Genomic DNA, 13065 nt, shown 5'->3' on the forward strand with positions numbered 1-13065 from the left:
CCTACAGGAAAATAGCTTTCTAACAGTATGCGTAGATTTTCCCAACGATGTACTTGAGCTGAGAAAAAAGGTTTTAAAGAAACATGCTTGCCTATTAATATATAGACGAGTAATGCCCAGAGGTCGAAACTCGACCAAAAATATGTAATGTACTCTCTTATGTTAATGTTTCACCCCACACTGTAAATAAAACATGTGATTGGAGTTTCTTCCATTTGTTTTGATTTTTTGTTCATATTTCGTTGTTATTTCGTCACCAGCATGGCAACGCATAAGATCCATGTTAATTTTTTCAAATTTTTAAACTAATTTTTTGCGCTTATCTTTGAGCTTATTTAAATTTATAAAGGGATTCTGCACACCTACAGGAAAATAGCTTTCTAACGGTATGCGTAGATTTTCCCTACGATGCACATGAGCTGAGAAAAAAGGTTTTAAAGAAACATGCTTGCCTATTAATATATAGATAGATAGAAGATAGATGTACTATTGTGTATTGACGACAACAAGATGTCCCAATATTTTTAAGAGGCAAGAGGCTCGACTCTCGACAATGAAACCACTGATGTTTCGAAACTAGTCGCCATAGACTATATAAAAAAAGTGGAATAGATTACAGAATAGGACTGGCCTTTGAAGAGGTAGTCTATGGCTAAAATTATAATTTTAGGATTGACGACGTAAGGTATGTTAACTTATTTTTATTGTCAATAATAAATCCTGGAGGCAATGATGAATAAACTATCAATATAACCTTGTACCAAAATTCGAGAGGAACCACCATCCCAGTAAAAGGGGTGACTTCTACGAGGAGTTTCGGGTAAAAATATTCGACCTCCATTGCCCCAATATCACTTTTAACTCGCCGTGGGCGGTAATGTAATAAGGAACAGGTGAATTCTTATTATTTGCGGGTCATATCACAGAAAACACACTACTTGCTATGTTTTCTGTGGTCATATGCATGGTACGCTCACGGCACTTACTTATATATTTTGTAACCTACAAAGACACTGTAATGTCATGCAAACTACAATTGATTCGTACACTGACTGGTTGTCCATCCTGACTCGCCACAATATTTTACGACCTATCATTGGCTCTACCAGAACTTATGGGACTGACGCTACCACCAAATAGCGTATTAATAAATTGTGAAGTCACAGAGTCACAGAATAGCGTATAATTGGCCAGAATAACTAATTATCGCGTAGTTTCATGCACCAGGCCTGTGTGCTCGTGACGTATTACCCGCCTAAACGCAAGTATCATGTCCATCAAGCTATTGTCTTGTCGGTTTCCCGCGTTAGCGCCAATCAGGCCGGAACCTCTTCACTTTCTTCTTCGCCAACTTCGGATCCAGGTCAAAGAGCATAATATCATCTTTCATGCATTACACCATAGAAAATGCATATAAAATTATGTACCATAGGACGTAAACTCTTTGTTTCCTGACACTGTTCCTGTTTCCTAAAGTAATGTTTCACAAGTGTTAACTGTTCATCAAATATCGGGGTGGATTTTTATCCCCCTGGAATTTTACCCCCTGAGCAAAACTGGCGTCACAAACCAGGGGGTAAAATTCCGGCGTCCCATAAGAAACAGTCAACAGTTAGCAGTTAGTTGTTGGTCATGTCTCAGTTGGAAAGAGCGTTATTTGGTGACCACTATCTCTCCCCAGAACACACGGTTAAGGTTAAACCGTAGATAGAAGTGTGTATGGTTAATTTATTTGTATTAGGACGTGGATGTTTATGGATTAAACGTATTCAAACATTTTTACTTTGGGTGGTTAAATTACGTTTTCAATTAGACAACTGCCTACGAACTTTGGAGGCTGTAGTTGTAGTTAGGCATAAACGTGTAATGTCTAACTTGGCTGAAAATGCAAATCTTATAAAAACTATGCCACTGCATTGGAAATTAAAATATTAAACTGAAGTCAAACGATATTTGGACGCTAATGGATTATTTATTTGTATTTTTAAATAGCTTGTATCATAGATAAAACCTAATGCTTGTATCCACGGTTTGTATAAATAATGCATGCCCTTTTACCAACCAAAACAAACCGCTAATAATGCAGAATACTTAAAAAAACGTGTAGGCCTACATTGACACGTATGCAACGGAAAACAGATTGCAGGTTTGGGAAATATATAATTTTTTAATCCGTTAAGTTTAATACATTTTTATTTTACATGTTATGAATTTTACGAAACATTGCCAGATAAACTACAGTAGCGAAACCTGCGAGAAGAAGAAGCATATGCACGGGACAACAATGGAAGTTTCTCTCTCGTTTCTAGCTCAGTGTTCAGTTCAGTTTGTGCTGTACGTTCGACCAGTGAACAAATCAAGAATCTTTGTATAGTTCCATCACAGGTAAGGGAAAATTCTTTGTTGAACTAACTTATTATCATTCATGAGTTTAGAAGAATTAATACACATAAGTTTTATTTTTTTGCTAAAGAAAAGGAAAGTTTAATTGTTTTATTTACTTCCATGACATGTATACATTTTTATTAGAGTTATTACTTTGTTCTTAGTTGATTTTCGCGTTACCAATCGCGAACTCGTATTCCCTTTTTAGGATAAATACCCCCGCCGCAGCAAACCTGCCGAATAGTGAATTTCCATTTATCTTAATTGATTTTTAATCAATCCTATTTAAATAACATTAGGTTTAACGAGTACCTAGGTTTGCTGCCACAAGAAAACTAATAAAGTGTGGTTTTTTAGTAAAATATTAATAGCCTAGAAAAAAATAAATAAATTTGCCAAGTTTGATCAAAATATATTCTGTACAAGCAAACTACATAATTTTAGAATATTCTCCATAATAATATGAATTTTTAATTTACAATTTTTTGAATGTTCTCCGTTACCAATAACCGCACAAAACACTTTGATATGCCTATACTAATTTTTTTTGGCTTTTTAAGCTCTTTAAAAAGGTCTAGAAAATTGGGAAATTTTGTGTTTTGAGGGTCCAAAATGAGAAAACCCAATTTTTACCCCATAAAACCCAACACCGTTCCCATGGCCCGATCATGCTGGTTCGCGAACTCATTCAAGTTTTTCCCACCTTACACCTTTGAACCAAATTTTATCAAAATCAGACAAAAATTACTCGAGTTATCACGCTAACGGACACATATATATGTTTTATTTAGTCAGTGACAGTGATACAGTGCTGGCCAGCCTTTACAGTTTTAACCAGTTTTATCACTTGTTATTCCATTTTAATAATTTAATCAACATGACTAGTTTTTACTATTGTGATTTTGACAGTGTTTTAAAGAATCTTTTGACAAACCACTATGTTATTACATTGATGATGTGGTTTCATACAATGACCTGACGAAGTTCTATATGGAACGAAACTAGTTGTCATACCCAGCAACTGTGGTTGGATAAGGTAATCCTTTTATTTTATCATACATACAGGGTTAGGCGAAAGTCTGGAACCCCCCAGTTAACTTTTTAACGTGTTGCAGTAGGAAAACCAAACTCGGTACATATTTACAACATAAGAAATTGCACTTTTTCATCAAAGTTACAACTTTGCTCCAGCCCCCAAAATGGGGTATTTTGGGGACAGCCCCAAATTTTCAAATGTAAACACCTATCATGTGACCCCTCATTTTAAAGGGTTTATAAAGATAAATTGAATGGTGCAAACCAGAGGTCAATATCGCACCCCTAATCAAAATGGCATCCATTTTAATTATTTAAGATGAGCTAGCAAGATAAAGTCTGACCACCCCCAGTTAACTTTAAAAATTTAATATTTTAATACATAACCAAAAGGTGAATTCTCTCTTTTATAAAGGTATGCTGAGCTTAGTTTTCCTCCTATAACTTGATAAAAGGTTAATAGGGGAAATTTCAAAATGACTGCCATTTTGATTAGGGGTGAGATATTGACCTCTAGTTTGCGCCATTTAATTTGTCTTGAGAAACCCTTTAAAATGAGGGGTCACATGACAGTGTTTACATTTGAAAATGTGGGGCTGTCCCCGAAATACCCCATTTTGGGGGCTGAGGCAAAGTTTGTAACTTTGATGAAAAAGAGTAATTTCTTATGTTGTAAATATGTGCCGAGTTTGGTACCTACCTGTATACAGGGTGTCCATAAAAACATTTCAGGACTTTGGGAAATGAATTCTCATATTAAAAGGAAGAAAAAAGTTTATGTGAAGGTATGTCCGAAAATGCATATTTATCCAGATATCCGCCATTTTGTTTTTTATACAAAAATATTTTTATCTGTGAAGTTTTACATTCGATGATTATGAAATGTGGTAAGCATGTTAACATACACAAGACCTACTATAGAAAAAATAATGAAGTTGGTCAGATTGTAAATTTCAAAATGGCAGCCGTTTGAATTTTTATAACTTAAATAACTCAAAAACGGCTGATTCTATGAAAAATTTCTAGCATATTTTTTGGCATTTTTAACTTCCTATCAAACAATACCAAGATCAAAAAGATCGGACGAAAAATAACTGAAATATAACGTTTTTGGTGTAAATATAGGGCAAAGTTGGTCGGGGAACACTTAATTTTGCCTGATCTCCCAACTAAAAAACTTTCTATTTCAGTTATTTGTCGTCTGATCTTTTTGAAATTGGTATTGTTTGGTAAGGAATTAACAATGCTAAAAAAATATCCTTTACTTTTTGTCATAGAATTAGCCATTTATGAGTTTTTTGAGTTATAAAAATTCAAACGGCTGCTTAGCATATGAATACTGTATAGCTGCCTATATAAATTTCAAAGAATAGCGTTTTTGGCCTCTGGGGACATCAAAATGACAAATTAAATCGGTCCCGGGTCTAGGTCTTACCGTGCCACCTACGGCAATACCTAACTACTTCCCTATAGGTAAATTCGCTAAAATGTCAGGCCTATAAAATGTTAAGTTATGGAGAAATAATGGAGTCTAGCTTTTACAAACATTAGTGATGAACGGCAAAATCACATACAGTAGAACCCCTCATATCCGGCCTTGGTTTTACCGGTCCTCTGTTTATCCGGCCCCTTCCAGGAAGCCAATATCAAAATTTTTTTCTCACAGCTTACAGACATTTAGATGCAGCCACTAGTCTTGTGACTGCTCAAGTCATAAAATAAATTGTTCTCATTATTTATCTGTTTGTTTATACATTTATTTGCTGAGTCACTATACTCAGTTGAGCTAGTAGGCCTAACCTCTGATCAGTTTATTAGTTTATCAGTTTATTATTTATCAGATTATTTCCAAAGTGGGGTTAGTACAGTACAGTATGAGTACATTAATTTTTGTATTTCACAAAATGGTTAAGAATGTTGCATAGAAATGCATGTACCATTTAAGTCCTAATGATCTTTAAGTACAATTTATTATCATTTTTACCTCCATTTAATAGATTTTGTTACCTGGAATCATTTGTACATTCATTACTTAATGACCTTAACCTACAATTTTTTTTCTTTTTACAAACATGTTTATTTTTCCAAAAATGATCCCAGAACAGAATTAAATTATACTTTTGATTGCATGTATTGATTACCTATTATTATTAGGTATGAATTATCATTTTCATAGTGGTTGGTTTATCCGGCCAAATCGTTATCCGGTCAGGGGCTTGGTCCCGTGGTGGCCGGATATGAGGGGTTCTACTGTAACAAATATTTTGGTGATGTTTGTTTCCTTGTGCGTTATGACGAAAAATAAACAATATTTTATTGAGCGGAGCAAAGCGAAGCTCTTTGGGATGAACTTTAATGCAATCTTTATAACACTTAAAATCTCAATAACGGCTGCACATAGGTATTCTAGCCAAACTTACCAAGGTTTTTTTCATATGTTTGGATGGTTATTTAGACGTACCAATTTCAATTTTTCTGTAGCCTACAAATTAAGTTCTGTTCTGTAGGCCTACTTAATTTGTTAATTTGATCGCAGTTGTGGTATCTTGGTACAAATTTGTAATCCGCAAAGGAAGCGTCTCCGCATCAACCATATCAAAACAACAGTTCCGTGATGTAGAAAGTAGCCTAACTAAAACTAACGTGAAGAAGGTGGCGGATACGGGGAGATACGGCAGTCCAAAGGTGGTGAACGTATGTTTTCTGTGGCGTAAGCGATATCGATGTTGACAATGACCTTGGTTACTTCGGGAAGTGGAAGTGACAATCCTTTAGCCACGGTTCGTTATGTGAGAGGATACAAAACATTGGGACGTACACAGGACAGACGGGTTCCATAACACAAAAGAGATAAAATACGTCGAGGTTAGGAAAGAACCTTATGCTTTGAAATCTTCATTTTGTTGACATAAATTCCTTCCCCTGCATTTTTCAATCGTCTTTCCAATATTGTTTATCGTTCTATAGGACAAATAGATTGTAAGCTAGGGCCTAATGATTTCCTTTAAAGATTAAATAGGTATAGTTTTTTTTAGTACAGTAGATTATTTTAATCAAACCTCTCCTTTTCTGCAATTGAGAACAGTTGGGTTGGGGAATTAGTAAGGCCTATCTAGAAACTAAGGTCGTATATAAAAAGCTAATGAAAACACACTTTTACAAATGTTATACATTTGTGCACAGTCAAAATAAACAGTATTAGTAATCTGACACAAATTTCTCCCATTGCGGTGTGAATAACAACTATTATATTTTATAAGGAAAATTGCAAAGTTTACAATACGGTATATCTTTTGAACCGTAATGTTTCAGCAATGGGTGGCTGTTTTTTGTTTAGAATTTGAAGGACAATAAAACATTAATCTTAATCAAAACGGGTTTTTTTGTTATTTTATGGGTGTTTCATGGGAAAATTACATACAATTTTTACGGAAATGGGATTTGTACAATTTTGTTCAGAAAAAATGACTATAACATAGCCTACTACATTTTGATCATAATCGTTCGGGCTATTTTTGATAAAATTTGGCTTTTCCGTTAATTTATAGGTTTTTATGAGAAAAGAACAATTAAAAATCAAAATGAAAGAAAATGAAAAAAGGCCTGGAGATACCATGGATTCCACATACCAAATTTAATCAAAATCGGACTACAGGTGTGGTCAGTAGCTATGTACACATCCACACATACAGACAGACAGACACACACACACACACACATACACAGGTATCACTTTGAAAACAACTTTTTTGGGTTCAGGAGGACTCCTCTCAAAACTGAAACTTGAAAATTTTGACGAATACTACTTTCTCCATGCTATGGTATAGGGGGAGAAAGTAAAACTGTTGGTGTTGCATCTGCAACTAAAAAACAACTGAAACCTTATTATCATTGTCTTTGAATTCTGTAATATATTTCTCGGCTTATCTAAGAATCTGAAGCCTGTTTTGTATTTTGAAAGTTGACAAAATTTGTAATGTCTGTCAATGTCAGGCCCAACTGAATGTTTCTCTCTTGTTTTAGAGTAAATTGATCAGAAATATTCTTTATGCTTTACCAAGTTATAAAACCAGGACTAAGGAGAAAAGGTGTTCATTTACATGTCCTTCATTTTATCATAATTATTAACAATTTATCATGGTAAAATTATTTAAATAGCCACCATAAAAATGATCCCTATATTAACCTGACTGAAGAATACCTTTACTACCTAAAAATGTTTATGAATACAAAAGAGGGAAGGGAAAAGTATATACAGTCTGTCTAAATAAATGTTTTGAACTCACAAATAAGCTGGGAATATAAGCCATGTTTCTTTCCCTCGCACTGCGAGAAAATACAGAAGACAACTCTCTCTAGACAAGAAAGACAATAGAAGCAATTAAAATGTTATGTAACAGTATTGAATAGGTCATTATCCTGGTGTGCCAAGCAGAAAATTCCTGCCGAACTGTACAAAGTGTATTTCCTGTAAAACGGTATCCATTGATCATAGTAATGTATATTCTCAATACATCATTTTAGTCGCTGAAATATAGCCTTGTTGTACTATACATAATTGAGTTCTGGTTAGCTTTATTTAAACTTTAAACTGTTCCAAAATGTGCTGGGCTATTAAAACATGTTATGGTGCCCTTAAATTGTTATTTTGATTTCAATATCAAAAAAATAACATCTGATTTTGTCTTTTGAACCTTTTGAACATGTTTTGCTGGAAATAGTGTTGTCAACTTCTGAACCACTTTCAAATTTTCTCATAAAAAGTTGAGTAAAGTTTTCTGAAGCCGTTTATAAAGAATATCTACAGAGTACAGTATTTTTATAATTGGCCGAATTAAAACCCTGGCCATATATTTATCTTTTAAGCAACAATGAATTATTTTCAGATGGATGGGTCCGAGTGGTTTTTGCTGCTGCTGTTCCTAGTTTTGTTGGCTCGCTCTCATGGCCAGAATGACACTACTTCTTCTGAAAACCCAACAGGTAAACCTCAGGAAGATATGCAATTCAATTAACAAATATTCATTGAGATGTTTTAACAAGTCTCTAAAACACTCTTTCATGGTTAATAGAAACTTGCATAAATTTCATATACCGTACAAATATTGCTGTATCGAATGTTTATTTAATTAATTAAGAGATGGAGTTCCTACTGCAATGTCTTTAGACAGCTATGGTTTGCATTTTGTTTTGTTTATTTGCTTACTAGGAAAATTATGTACATTTGTAAACTTTGAAAGAAAGAAAGTTGATACCAAAATTAAACTCTCATTTATTTAACTTATCAACTTAAAACTTAAAATTAAGCAGGTAAACAAAAACAACATAATCCACGGATTTCACGATATGTGGTTTTCTGTATTGTCATGAAAGTGTCCTGTTGGCATTTAATTTCAACTGTTGAATGAGTGTGAAAATCAGAGCAATATGTGTCAAGTGGTTTTTAGAGCAATTTTTCTCACTAAAATTTGGGTTAGGAGTTTATGTTTTTACTTTTTGGGCTGGAAGTTCTAGAAGTATAAAGACCACTAGCATGGTTTGAAGACAAAATTAAAAATCAAATTTACCATGCATAAACATTGACAGTTATATGACTATACAAGAAATACCGTTCACATCGTAAAGTTCTTGCTATAAGCTATAATTTTAAAATGAAATAAACATAGTTGAATTGAGATATGGACACAGTGGGATAAAAACCATGCTGATTTCGGTCAATTTTGGCAATTTTTGCCAAGCAAAATTGAAAGGGTATACCGGTACTATAAATAATCTTTTGCATCACATCAACTATAGGGCAACATGTATTAAGGAATAAAATATAATTTTACCCTGTAATAATACACCACACCCTATGAGTGGAGGGCTACTTCAACTGTGTAGTATTTGAATAAAATATTGGCTGGTCCATATAGATGGGATGTCTACGTTAGTACCCAAAAGTCAACGCTGTAACTAGCTTGCACAGTTGTGTTTCCAGAAGTGCGCATAGTGAGCGAGCCATTGACCAAGGTGGTGAGTCATCATGACCCGTGCACGTTCCGTCTCGAGTCTGCACTCGGAGGAATCTCTACTCGGAGGTCTTCCTCTGGTTCTTCACACACGCTCGATCTGTCAGGTGTGTAATTAGGGTCTCTGACAAACTTTATACCTTCCAGATGTAAAAGAGATTTTGCTCATAATGCTTTAACGCCAATAATATAACTAGTCTCATTCAAAACAAAACTCAACCATTTGTAACAGCTGATCTAGGAGTGATGGCCCGTTAATGGTTCTCTGGGGTGCAGCCAAGTGTCAATTTGCACATTATAGGTACAGATAACTAAGGGCTAAGGGATGGGTATTTTTTAGATCAAACGCATTAACCAATCTGGATTTGGAAAGGTATGCTAAACGTTTAAATGTCTCTTGCTATGTCCATAAAAAAAGTGTTATAGGAGTAAAACAGTTTGGCTAGCTTCCGTTTCATCTTGAATAGGTTCAAGATTTTAGCTTGTCTATGTGTGTGTGTTCACAAAAACCGGGTTTATACAAGAATATTAATTTGTATGTTCATAAAAAGAAAAAATCTTAGAAGCAGGAATGGTTACATCAATAAATAATCCCAGGTACTTAAAAGGGTTGATATTATAATGGTACAAAATAGTTATCACAATAATGCCATGGAACATGATAAAAGTCATGATCTTTCAAACAAAGAAACGTTAAGAATTTTCACATACTTTTACAGGTTATGCTCTGCACCAACCTCTAAGGACTGCTCCATATGAGATGTACGTGACAGATATGAAGGTTAGGATGCCCACGCACCCCAGCCACTGGGCTCGTATAGACAACTGTCGCTACAACCCTAGCCAGGCTGTACTGCAGGCCAGACTGGTGTTCAAGGACTTGTCAGTGTCAGGTAATAGAAACATCATTGCACAGTAGAGAGAATAGAGTGTCCAAAAGATGATATACAGGAGCAAGATTAGAATTTTTTTGTCCTAGGACGCTAGGCACGAGCCTGGGATTGTTTTTCACATTACTTCAGGCTAGACCTAGGGGTTGCGGCATTATCACTTAAATGAACTTTCTTTTCCAACTATCTATGCGAGTATAACTGAAAGTCTGTTGCAGCCTGAGAGTCGTATACAACAATACACTTGGCTTTTGTTTTTGTATTACCAGTGTTGCATGTGGTAGGTTATGTGTGATAAATGGCCTAGAGGTCCAAGAGGTGCTATTTCTCCAGCTAGGAGGCAGCACTTAGGAATCTGTTGCAAAACATGAGTAATTAATTACAGCTGCTGCACTGTAGCAGAACTCCCATTTTAAGAAAATGAGGTCACTCGCAAGAGAAAATGAATCCGCTGATTTTCTCTTGTTCCTGATTGCTTTTCCTTCATCCCAATACATTGTAATTTTCCAATCTAAGTTAGCACGTTTTACTAAATATGTTGTTTGGTAATTGTAATGTGGGTAACCTTCATCAAGGTATAATATTTTCTACAAGAGTGTTTCGCAAAGTGATTAAAAGTACTGTTAATTTTCCAGCCCTTTGTCCAACATTCCTGTATTTGGCTTTACCTCTTGTGTTAAACTTAATGTTCTTGTGTTTGGCTCCCGCTCGCACATAATCCTGGAGCTAAAATGTAACAGACTATTTAAAAGTCTTATAAGGATCAATTCAAAGGTTTTTAGAGATGAACAATTTTTGAATCTGCAACTAAGTATTCTTGATTGCCAGGAGCAGTGAAGCTGTACAATGAGGCCGACACACTCCACAACCCCAAGATAGCGACTCCTGCTGAAAGATGTCAGATGATGGTGCGACTGCGCAAGGCTGGCATCGGCTTCACTGTGGTAATCAACTGACTGATACCACAGAAAACATACTACTATAACCTAGAATGCCAACCGCATGGTAAAAAGCATTAAGTGTTTTGAGAGAGCTTTGCCTGTCAATCGTAGGCAAAGCTCTCTCAAAACACTTAATGCTTTTTACCATGCGGTTGGCATTCTGGGTTATAGTAATATGTTTTCTGTGCTGATACGCTTGTAACAAATGTTAACTGATTATGATTCAATCGCTGCACTCTTCTGAAACAACTTTCTGTATATACCTTAGTAACAGCATTTATAATTGATACTGAACTAGACATCCTATCCATATGTAACGGCAGTTTCAATTTTTTTATTACTTAATATAACATAGTTGAATGAGCCACTCCCAAAGTATGCTGCTATAAAAATTTGATTTTCTCCTTTTTTCATGGTGAGGTCTGGATCACTAAATTTAAGCTAAATGGTTTATGTTATCACCATTGCATCCCTTATAATATTTTTTACTGAAACTGTCATCTTTGTGTCTGTTAGGTACCACAGCAAAGGGAAGGCGGAGGTCTATCTGTTAGTACAACAGCAACATTCCTAGACCCTCAGTTTGTCAGTGTTCACGCTTATGGATGTGACAACCCAGACCTGCTTGAACGGAGGCTACAGGTATGTCATATGGATTTTTTGTTTAGGTTACCCTGAAATATTACCCCTCAACAATCTGGAGCGTATAGAGCTTATTGGTGACAATTGGCCCTCCTGTTTCAAAATACAATGAAGTATTAGATGAAACCCCCATTTGATTTTCTAAGACCCAGAATCGTTTTTCAGATTATTTCAAGCTAAACCTAGGGGTTGCAGAGATACGAGTGATTTGGTATCACTTGACGGTGATTTGGTGGGATTCAACCTAAGACCTCAGGGACCGAAGTCTCACGCTCTAACACTACCCACCTCACTCCCCATACCAAATACCCCATACTATAAGATCTTATTTCTTCATTGAACTAGCACTGACTGTATGAGAAAAGGCGGAACTGGAAGCTTTTTGATGGTATGAAACTGGATCAGCTGTCCTTGATCATTGGGTTTTTAATAAAAGGTTGATCTTAGTCAGCAACAAACCTGTCATCTGTCATTAAACACTTCTCATCCACATTAAATTAAGCACTCTGTTGAGTTGGTATAGAATCATTCAACCTAAATTTGTTGTTGTTTTTTTAAGATACATTCCCAGACATTTTGAAAGAGAGAAATCTTTATTAGATTCGAACATTGTCAGTTGCTCAAAGAGCACCAGCATTGACTGTGGTTACTGCAAGTAGAATTCTCAATCAATTTCAAATCACACTCCTCATTTCATTTTAATACTGACTTGTAACAAAGAGTTGTTATTTGAATGTAGGATGAAGATGAGCTGGATATGGGTAGAGAGATGGAAGATGTGTTTCTAAGAGGCATTCAACCTTTGTTGACGACCTACCTGGAGAAACAGCTTCACCCTGCACTGCGCGACACACTGATGATCAACATGGGCTACAGCGTCTCCTACGGGAGATAACTAGACACAGCACAAACACACAGGATGAGCTAACCTTAAATGAGCTACCTTGAGAGAATTTTTGAATTGCTCAAGGTGTTGTTAGAAAGTATTTATTTTGTAGTTAAATCGGTGCAGTACATTTGAATGATCATGTATATAATAATTTATATTAACATGAGTTTTATTCCGAATGCACTTATAAGTGGTGAATTAAGATAAAAAAATCAAGACTTCATTGTGACCACGATCTTTTAGAAAAAGATATTACAGTAACAAAAACCTTG

At 35.4% G+C, this 13065-nt stretch overlaps 1 protein-coding gene across 2 annotated transcripts; it reads left to right on the forward strand.

Annotated features, from left to right (window-relative positions):
* The first annotated feature begins 2347 nt into the window (after positions 1 to 2347).
* On the forward strand, positions 2348 to 13065 carry LOC129003949 (uncharacterized). 2 transcript variants are annotated; one of them, XM_054432299.1, is made up of 7 exons: positions 2348 to 2385; positions 8307 to 8403; positions 9389 to 9538; positions 10151 to 10324; positions 11150 to 11265; positions 11779 to 11904; positions 12644 to 13065. In XM_054432299.1, exons 2-7 carry the CDS (start codon positions 8307 to 8309, stop codon positions 12797 to 12799), a joined length of 819 nt encoding a protein of 272 aa, XP_054288274.1. In that variant the 5' UTR covers positions 2348 to 2385; the 3' UTR covers positions 12800 to 13065. The 2 variants fall into 2 exon arrangements, with proteins under 2 accessions (XP_054288274.1, XP_054288275.1); XM_054432300.1 differs by having other exon boundaries at positions 9401 to 9538.

This window comes from Macrosteles quadrilineatus, unplaced genomic scaffold (assembly GCF_028750875.1).
Source record: "Macrosteles quadrilineatus isolate MER2022 unplaced genomic scaffold, UCM_ALF_1.0 Scaffold_9__3_contigs__length_116548681, whole genome shotgun sequence".
Lineage (NCBI taxonomy): Eukaryota > Metazoa > Arthropoda > Insecta > Hemiptera > Cicadellidae > Macrosteles > Macrosteles quadrilineatus.

Excerpts from the sequence above, each read along its gene's own strand:
- LOC129003949 (XM_054432299.1), top strand. The coding sequence starts at position 8,307 with ATGGATGGGTCCGAGTGGTTTTTGCTGCTGCTGTTCCTAGTTTTGTTG. Across the intron at positions 11,266-11,778 it reads CTGGCATCGGCTTCACTGTG|GTACCACAGCAAAGGGAAGG; the intron begins GTAATCAACTGA and ends TGTGTCTGTTAG. Across the intron at positions 11,905-12,643 it reads TGCTTGAACGGAGGCTACAG|GATGAAGATGAGCTGGATAT; the intron begins GTATGTCATATG and ends ATTTGAATGTAG.